A 9,063-nucleotide genomic window follows, 5' to 3' on the forward strand; every position below is an offset into this window, starting at 1 on the left:
CCGGAGGACGCCGATTCAGAAAGATCCCTGTCGAGAGACTCGAGCGTAAGCTGCAAGCGCGGGAGGTCCCCCACCACGGGGGATTACGTGGGCCTGGCGGCGGCCAAACGCCAGATGCTCGAGGAGGAGCAGCTGATGCTGGAGTGGAGGCGAGGGAAGGAGTTCCTCGCCTCCATTCCGGTACCAGCGAGCAAAAAAGAGCGGGCCTCCTGGGAACAGCAGCAGCTGGAGAATATGAGGAAGTGCCCTTCGCCCGACATATCGGCGCAGGTGATGGGCCACCTAGATACCGTCGCGAAGGTGGCCATAACATCGAACCACCTAAAGGACAGTTACGTGAAAGCCCTTTGAGATGCCACGGCGGGCGTCAGGGCGGCGTTCACCGTGATCGCTGAGAGGAGAGGCGCGGGAGCCTCTCCAATCAGCGAGGAGAACGCCGCTCTGAAGAGGGAGGTGGATTCCCTCAGGTCGCCAATAAGCGAGTCAAGGGAAACCATCACCCTCATGGGCCGGGCAAACGCGGGGACGTCGAGGAGTGAAGACGCCTGGGACGGGGGGGAGAGCCAGTGGGTGGCTCCCTCCCCCGTCCTAGGTGATAAGGGGAAGCGACCAGGAACTCTGCCGAGGGGCCCCGTGGCCTTGGAGGTAGGACTCCGGATGGAGGCCACTCCGCAGAGGAGGAGAGGCCCTCCCGCCGTTAGGGAGAACCCTCTGGCGGCCATGGAGGCCAGAATTATGGCCTCCATGGGGGCCATGGTCTCACGGATCGTCGCGGGGGCGGTGACGCCCCTGGCGAGGCGCAACGGGGGAGATGGACCGATACGTCCCCGCAAGCCAGACCGGAGGAGTCGGGCGACGCGGGGAAGAAGAAAAAGAAAAAGGGTAAGAAGGGGGCGGCGAGGAGAGCGGAGTCCCGCCCGCCCACGACCCCCCTCCGGCCGAGCCACGGTTCAGTTCGGCGGTGGCCGGCCCAGTCAGGCAGGCTCCAGCCAACAAGGAGAAGGAGCAGCCGTGGTCGACGGTGGTGGGGAGGAAGGCTGGCGCAAAGTCAACAGCCCCACCACAGGCCCCTGCGGGTAAGGGCAAACCCGCCCCAAGTAAAGGAACCAGCGGGGGGGGCAAATCCGCGATGAGCAAACCCTCCCAGCCCGGCGGTCGACCCAGTGCGAAGGGGCCAAAGTCCCCTAGGTCGCCCAAAACAGCGGCCGTGGTGATAACAGCCGCTGACGGCGACTATAAGGGAGCTGTGGAGAGGGCGCAGAAGGGCGTGGACATCGACGCCCTGGGTATAGCCGCCCCGCGAGTGAGGAGGGCCCTGAAGGGAGCCCCCATTTATGAGATTCCGGGGCCGGAGTCCGCCACCAAGGCGGACGAACTGGCCTCCCGATTAGAGAAGGTGTTTGAGGGGTCGAGGGTAAGGGTCACGCGGCCCCTCAAAAAGGTGGAACTGCGCGTCCGACGGCTGGACGACGCGGCCACCGTTGAATTGGTGTCGCGGGCGGTCGCAGCCGCAGGAGGCTGCGACCCTTGCGACGTCGATGTAAGGCCGATCCAGAGGTCCTCAGACGGTCTGGGGACCTCTTGGATCAGACTTCCTGCGTAGGTCGGCGGAAAGGTCGCCGACCTGGGCAGGATAAAGGTAGGCTGAGCCTGGGCTCCGGTAAGCGTACTGCAGCCCAGACCCCTGATGTGTTTCAGGTGTCTTAGGAGGGGGCACGTACAAGCGACGTGTCTTAGTCAAGAAGACCGCCAAGACCTGTGCTACAAGTGTGGCGCGGCGGGTCACCGAGCGCGGGGATGCGCTGCTGACCCGAAATGCCCCCTGTGCACGGGCCTCGGCAAAAGGGCGGACCACAGTCTGGGCGGCGCGGCCTGTGCTCCGCCCTCCAAGGGAGTGAAAAGTGGAGATCAGAGGAGGGCGGAGATGAGGACCCGGGTAGGGATGCGGCCGACGGAGGCCGCCCCCTGCCCTCAAAGGGTCCCCTCACCGGCTCCCAGTTAGGTGGCCCCGTCGGCGAGAGCGGCGCCGAAGTCGCTGCCAGCCGATGGGGGTAAAGGAGGGTCGGCTCCTCCGCGGGAGAAGGAGCCGAAACTCCAGAGGGTAGCCCGAGAAAAGGGCAAGAGCAAGGGCAAGGGAAAGGACAAGGACAAGGATGAGAAGGGCTCGGAGGAGGCCGCCATAGATGTGGAGTAATGGCGGGCCAAATCCTCCAGGCCAACCTTAACCGCGTCCGCCGGGCTCAAGATCTATTTCTCCATTCAGGGCCCCCCCAGACAGCCCCAATTGGGCTGTCGGGGGAGGAGGGCTGGTCGCGATAGTCCGCGGCAACGCCGCGGGCTCCCCTCCCTTCCGAGTGCTAGAGGTAGGGGGGAGTTCGGGGCGGTACAGTGGGGTGGGATCACCGTGGTCGGGGTCTACGTGTCCCCGAGCCTGAGCCTCGCCGAGTATGAGGGGTTTTTGGACAGGCTTGGTGGTGCGTATTCGGCACCCCCACAGCCTGGTGCTGGTCGCCGGGGACTTCAATGCGAAGTCCGTGCTCTGGGGTTCCCGGCGACCAGACGTGAAAGGCGAGGATCTGGCGGACTGGGCGGCGGGTCTGGGCCTTCAGCTTATTAATGAGGACTCGGACAGCACCTTCGTGCGGTGGACGAGGGAGTCCGTCGTCGATCTGACCTGGGCATCTCCGGCTGTCGCGCGCCGGATGACGGAGTGGAGGGTGTTGTCGGTGGTGGAGACGCTGTCGGATCATAGATATATCTATGGAGCTGTCTCCGCCCCCCATTGCCGGGGGACGGGTGGATCCCGACCGCGGAGATGGGCGGTCGGAAAGCTCGACGGGGACAGGCTGGTCGCTGCCCTGCTCGCGTCCACCTGGCCTAGGAGGGAGATGGGGACGGTAGAGGAGGAGGCCGGCTGGCTCGGGGACATCATGTCAGAGGCGTGCGACTTTGCGATGCCCCGAGCCAGGCGGCCTGAGCGTAGGGCAACATATTGGTGGAGTGCGGGACTGGCGGAGCTGCGGCGCGCATCGGGGCGCGCCTGGCGCCGCTTCTCCCGCGCCCGCCACCGTAGAGTGGAGGCTGAGGTGGATGCGCGCTACAGGGAGCTCCAAAAGAGACGGAGCGCCCTAGGGGCGGCGATCAGGGAAGCCAAGGCGAGGGCCTGGGAGGAGCTCCTCCGGTCAGTGGAGGGCGATCCCTGGGGGCGTCCGTACCAGCTTGTCATGGGCAAGTTGCGGCCGTGGGCGCCCCCGGTGACCGAGGAGATGGATCCCCTGGGGCTGCGCGGAACTCTGGACACTCTTTTCCCCGGGAGAGAAGGGTATCCGGAGCCCCTGGAATGGATGAACTCCGAGCGGCTCCAGGAGATACCGGAGATTGGACCAGAGGAGTAGAAGAGGGTCCTGAGCCGGCTCAGGGGCAACAGGGCCCCGGGGCCGGACGGGATCCCGAGTAAGGCCTAGGTCCTCGCAATAGGGGTCCTGGGGGCTATCCCTCAGGGCCCCTATATATAGGGTGAGGGCACTTTTCGGGAGATGTCTGAGGGAGGGGTGCTTCTCTACAGCTTGGAAGAGAGCCCAATTGGTCCTTATCCCTAAGGGGGCGGGTGACGCGGCGGTGGCGCGTAAGTCCGGCCGATCTGCTTGCTGGATGAGATCGGCAAGCTCTTCGAGCGGGTGATCGCGGGCCGACTCGTCCGGCACCTCCCCGGGGGTGCGCCAGGGGAAGAGAGACAGTTCGGCTTCCAGGTGGGCCGCTCCACGGTGGACGCCGTGTTAAGTATTAGAGCCCTCACGGAGGCCGCTCTCTCGAGGGGGGGAGTTGGACTGGTTGGTGTCACTAGACATAGTGAACGCGTTCAACTCCCTCCCTTGGGGAGTCGTGGTGGAGGAGATGCGAGTCCAGAGCATCCCTCCCTACTTCGCCAGATTGGTCCTGGAGTATTTCCGGGGTAGGTCACTGACGTGGATCGGCCGGGACGGGCGAGCGATGATACGGCTGGTGGGTTGTGGGGTCCCACAGGTGTCGGTGGTGGGACCCACAATATGGAGGCTCGCATACGAGAGGGTTGCGTGCGTCACCCTCCCCCCTGGCTGCCACCTGCGGTGCTATGCGGACGACACCGCGGTGGTGGCGGAGGGTCCAAGCTGGAGGAAGGCCGTTAGGATGGCCGAGCTAGCGGTGGCAGTGGTGGTCCGCGCTATTCGGGAGGCCGGCCTAGAGGTGGCACCGCGGAAGACCCAGGCGATGTTCTTTTTCGACCGTCGCCGGCGTCTGCCACCTCTGGCCGAGGTTAAGGTTCGTACACACTTGTAACAGAACATTATAACTGTAACATAATCGTAAACAAGATCAGATAGGAGTGATGTTACGCGTACATGTTTGAGAGTAATTGTCACTCGAACCGAACGTTGTCGCGAACAAGAACATTCTTGCGTTCCACTGTGTTCGTGGCAGTCGTGAGATTAACACGCAACATGAATAGAACTATCATAGCTGCAGCAGCATACATTTATATTTATACTTCTGATTTTTTGGATTCCAGAGCAAATCGTTTTCTTTATATATATCGATAAATCGAAGAGTAGTTTCTTCGTTCTACTCCATGCTAAAAGCTAAGAATATATTCTAACGATTCTATGTACTGGCAACAGGGGCGACTGATGCAGACTGGTCACCGATCAGCAAATAATGTTACGCTTTATGTTATATTACGCACCTTTGTTCTGAAGCCCGTCCAGACGACGCGTAACTCCATTGTGTAACATCTTTTGATGCGGCAGGAATACCGACAAGCGACGTGACGCAGTGTAAAGCCTCGTACACAATTGTAACAGAACATGGTAACTGTAACATCGTCGCGTAACACCGACGCGATGTATGAACGTACCCCGTAACCTCGCACCGAACATTTAAACGTAACATTAATGTTCGCGGTGAATGTTACACTGCGTCCCGTCGCTTGTCGGTATTCCTGCGCCGCATCAAAAGATGTTACACAATGGAGTTACGCGTCGTCTGGACGGGCTTCAGAACAAAGGAGTGTAACATAACATAAATAAGCGTAACATTATTTGCTGATCCGACCAATCTGCATCAGTCGCCCCTGTTGTCAGTACGTAGAATCGTTATTAGAATATATTCTTAGCTTTTAGCATGGAGTGGAACGAAGAAACTACTCTTCGATTTATCGATATATATAAAGAAAACGATTTGCTCTGGAATCCAAAAAATCAGAAGTATTACAATAAAATAATGAGAAATGATGCGTGGCTTGATATAAGCAAGCAAATGAATCTAACACCAGAAGAGTGCAAGAGAAAAATGTTTTCTTTATTGGCAGCACTAAGGCGTGAAAAATCGCAAATAAAGAAAAGCCAAGGTACCAGAAAAGGTAAGCAATAATTATTATGTAGAAATTGTAAATTACTAATAGCGTTGATTAGAATATTTATTTTTAATACAAACTTGTATTATATTTGCATTATGAATACATATCATTAAAATATGTTATATTTTTTTCTATTTTATATTCGTAGATTTTCAAAATGTATTTTAAGTGTAAAAATGTAACAATACGCGATACGATATATAATGTTTTATTATAATTTTAATACATATTGTTATATTATAATACAACCATTTGTTTGTTTCTTGTAGGTACGGACGAAATATATAATAGTTCATGGTTTGCGTTTCAAAGTTTGCAATTTATGTTGGATAAAGATGTACCGACAAATACATTAAACACAGTAAATAAAATTATTTTTGTTTCTTTAAAAAATTAATATAAATCTCTTAAGAAAATAATATACATTATATTAATAATAATATACATAATAATAAACATTATATTAACATTATATTTTTCATATTTATAATGTTTATATTAGATCTATGCAACTTAAGCTTTAATAAATTTTATATATTTTATGTATATGTATATTACTTCTCATTAATGGAGAATATCTTAAAAAATTTAATATACTTATTTAAGAAAATTTATACTTATAATTAACGATTGTCTTGCCATGTTAGTCTGCCTTCGTTCATAAAATAATTAGCCAATTCTTCTCGAATTTCTTTTGCTGCTAAAGCCGATTTTCGGGGAATGCGCGTAAGTGATAATAAAGAAGTCATATCGCCTTCATTTCTCCAAGATCCCGATATTATATTTCCATCTACTTCACAATATAGACTTCCTGAAGGTGAATAAATATTGCGAGCTTGAGAATTTCTTCTCAAGAAATTATGTAGATGAACAATTGTTAATACAACAAGACTAGCTTTATCAGGCTGTAATAACATAGGTTTTCTCAATATACGAAAAATTGCTGAACTAATGCCGAAAGCATTTTTAACTACTCTGCGAGCTCTACAGAGTCTGTAATTATAAACTCTTTCGCGAGAACCTGTCTCATGATTTCCCGGGAAAGCTTTTATAAGACTTGTTGTAAGAGCGAATGCTTCATCACTAATAAAGAAATAAGGGATATCTTTGTTTCTCTCTGGCAATGATTGAGGTTTCGGTAAATTTAAGCCTTCTCGTTGTACTTTTTTGTATAATTCACAATTTTGAAAAACTCCACTATCTAAAATTCTGCCCCGACATCCAATATCCACGAATATAAAATTATAATTAGCGTCTACTACAGCAAACAAAACAATACTAAAAGTAGACTTATAATTAAAATAGTCACTGCCAGTACAGGAAGGAGCTTGCAAAACCACATGCTTTCCGTCAAATGCTCCTAAGCAGTGGGGAAAGTTCCACAATTCTTCGAATTGTTTTGCAATCATCAACCAATCATCTTGTGTTGTTGGGATCTAAAATAATATAGAAAATAAATAACTATCTATAATATCTATATCTATTTAATAGCTATATTTCTAAATAGCTGTATCTATTTTGTAAATTTATTTTATTTTACAGACAGCACCTGAAAATGTAGAACGTGTACAAGATAATGTATCATCGCAGTCAGAAAATAATGAAGAAGGCATGACTAATATACTACAGCCCATTGAAAATAAAACTCCTTTAAGGAAAAGAAAAAACATGAACATGATTTAGATACAGCCTTTCAACTTTTGACCAAGTGTGCTTCAACTGCGAGCAATGATGAATGTGAAGACTTTGGGAATATAGTGGCCAAAAAACTACGACTGTACCCAAGTAGAATTCGAAGTGCTATACAAAACGATATTATGAATATTTTTTTAAAGACAGATATTGGATTTTATAATCAATTATATTTTCAAAATCTTTTCCAACCACAACAAAATCCACCATGTGCCTACCACAATTCAATCAATTTAGCTCTTCTTCTCAGATAAATGTAGCAACAACAAGTGCACAATCTTACTCTACTTCTAATCAATGCCCCGATATTCAAAATGTCTCGCATCTTAATACACCAGTATCTGTTTATAGTACTTCAACAGAAAATTTGTCCGATGAAGAGATTTCATTCCAGTGTCTCTAATTTATCATTATATATTCAGTAATATTACATTTGAATCTAATTTATCTCTTTTATTTTATTTTTAATAGTTTTTATCAAACAATATGTTAAAATATTATGGTCTTGTACGTCCAAGACTGTACTTTAATTTAGTTTCTTGTGCAATATTTTACAGTATTACCTTTTGTAACATTTAAAAGACATTGTATAACTTTAGTTTATAATATAAATGTAACAATCTAATATTGTAAAATAGTAATTACTTCATTTTATTTCATGTTTTGTTTTTAAACAAATTTAATATTATCACTCTTATTTTCTTACATGTCTAAAGCAGTATTGATAATCTACATTTACAAAAACAATGAATAAAAATGTATTATATTCGTACCTTTATGTTTATGTAATATTCTTACCTTTATGTTTATGTAATATTCTTACCTTTATGTTTCCTTGTAATACTTTAATTAGAGCTTGACATACTTCTGGTATAATATTACTTATAGCCTGTTTCGAAATTTTAAAGAGATATTGTAAGCTGCTATACGATTCACCACTCGCTAAAAACCACAATGTCAAGGCAAGTTTATTTTGTACACTGATAGCTTTCCTCATATACGTATCTTGTTTAAAAATTATAGGACCGACCAAATTTAATAAATATTCAAAATCTGTTGAAGACATTCTAGTGAAATTCTTATACATTCCACTACTTTCTTGCAATTTGAGAGCGGCGAGCAAATTACTGCCACCGTATTGTTCTCTTTTTGCATATAATGCCGTTTGCCACCATCTCCTTTCTTTTTTCTTTTTAATTTTATGGTAAATATAAATATATGCTGCTGCAGCTATGACACTTCTATTCATGTTGCGTGTTAATCTCACGACTGCCACGAACACAGTGGGACGCAAGAATGTTCTTGTTCGCGACGACGTTCGGTTCGGGTGACAATTTTTCTCAAACATGTACGCGTAACATCACTCCTATCCGATCTTGTTTACGATTATGTTACAGTTACAATGTTTTGTTACAAGTGTGTACGAGGTTTAACATTCACTGCGAACATGAATGTTACGTTTAAATGTTCGGTGGGAGGTTACGGGGTACATCCATACATCGCGACGATGTTACAGTTACGATGTTCTGTTACAAGTGTGTACGAGGTTTTAGAGTTAGCGGAATCAGTGTACCGGTTGGACCCACGATTAAGTATCTGGGCCTCCCCCTGGACGGCACCTGGTGCTTCAGGGAACACTTCGCGGCATTGGTCCCGAGGATGGAGGGGGCGACCAATGCGCTGAGTCGCATCCTCCCGAACCTCGGGGGCCCGGAGACGAGGGTGCGCCGGTTGTTGGTGGGAGCGGTGCGATCGATTGCCCTTTATGGGGCACCGGTCTGGGCGGGGGACCTCGCGGCCTCTAGGCGGGGCCTCAGGGTGGTGAGGGCCGCCGAGAGGCGTTTGGCCGCGAGGGTCGCGCGCGCGTATCGCACCGTCTTGACAGGGCGGTGACAACGTTGGCAGGCACCCCCCCCCCCCGTAGAGCTCCTTGCGGAGGAGTGCGTCAACGCGTACTTCCGCCGGCAGGACCTGCGGGA

General features: G+C 49.4%; 3 protein-coding genes across 3 annotated transcripts; all 3 read left to right on the top strand.

Moving 5' to 3' along the window:
• Positions 1–1,129: 1,129 nt before the first annotated feature.
• LOC113562821 lies at positions 1,130–2,194 on the top strand. The gene is made up of 3 exons (XM_026973319.1): positions 1,130–1,599; positions 1,699–1,936; positions 2,003–2,194. The coding sequence occupies exons 1-3, from the start codon at positions 1,130–1,132 to the stop codon at positions 2,192–2,194; spliced, it is 900 nt and encodes a 299-aa protein (XP_026829120.1).
• Positions 2,195–2,447: 253 nt separating this feature from the next.
• LOC113562822 lies at positions 2,448–3,395 on the top strand. Its single transcript, XM_026973320.1, has one exon. It carries the CDS (start codon positions 2,448–2,450, stop codon positions 3,393–3,395), a length of 948 nt encoding a protein of 315 aa, XP_026829121.1.
• Positions 3,396–4,967: 1,572 nt separating this feature from the next.
• Positions 4,968–7,075, top strand: LOC113562823. The gene is made up of 3 exons (XM_026973321.1): positions 4,968–5,383; positions 5,662–5,771; positions 6,935–7,075. Exons 1-3 carry the CDS (start codon positions 5,158–5,160, stop codon positions 7,073–7,075), a joined length of 477 nt encoding a protein of 158 aa, XP_026829122.1. The 5' UTR covers positions 4,968–5,157.
• The last annotated feature ends 1,988 nt before the right edge of the window (positions 7,076–9,063 follow it).

This window comes from Ooceraea biroi, chromosome 10, assembly GCF_003672135.1.
Source record: "Ooceraea biroi isolate clonal line C1 chromosome 10, Obir_v5.4, whole genome shotgun sequence".
Lineage (NCBI taxonomy): Eukaryota > Metazoa > Arthropoda > Insecta > Hymenoptera > Formicidae > Ooceraea > Ooceraea biroi.

Excerpts from the sequence above, each read along its gene's own strand:
- LOC113562823 (XM_026973321.1), top strand. The coding sequence starts at position 5,158 with ATGGAGTGGAACGAAGAAACTACTCTTCGATTTATCGATATATATAAA. Across the intron at positions 5,384-5,661 it reads GCAAATAAAGAAAAGCCAAG|GTACGGACGAAATATATAAT; the intron begins GTACCAGAAAAG and ends TGTTTCTTGTAG. Across the intron at positions 5,772-6,934 it reads CAGTAAATAAAATTATTTTT|ACAGCACCTGAAAATGTAGA; the intron begins GTTTCTTTAAAA and ends TTTATTTTACAG.
- LOC113562821 (XM_026973319.1), top strand. The coding sequence starts at position 1,130 with ATGAGCAAACCCTCCCAGCCCGGCGGTCGACCCAGTGCGAAGGGGCCA. Across the intron at positions 1,600-1,698 it reads TCTTGGATCAGACTTCCTGC|GTGTCTTAGGAGGGGGCACG; the intron begins GTAGGTCGGCGG and ends GATGTGTTTCAG. Across the intron at positions 1,937-2,002 it reads GGGCGGAGATGAGGACCCGG|GTGGCCCCGTCGGCGAGAGC; the intron begins GTAGGGATGCGG and ends GCTCCCAGTTAG.
- LOC113562822 (XM_026973320.1), top strand. The coding sequence starts at position 2,448 with ATGAGGGGTTTTTGGACAGGCTTGGTGGTGCGTATTCGGCACCCCCAC.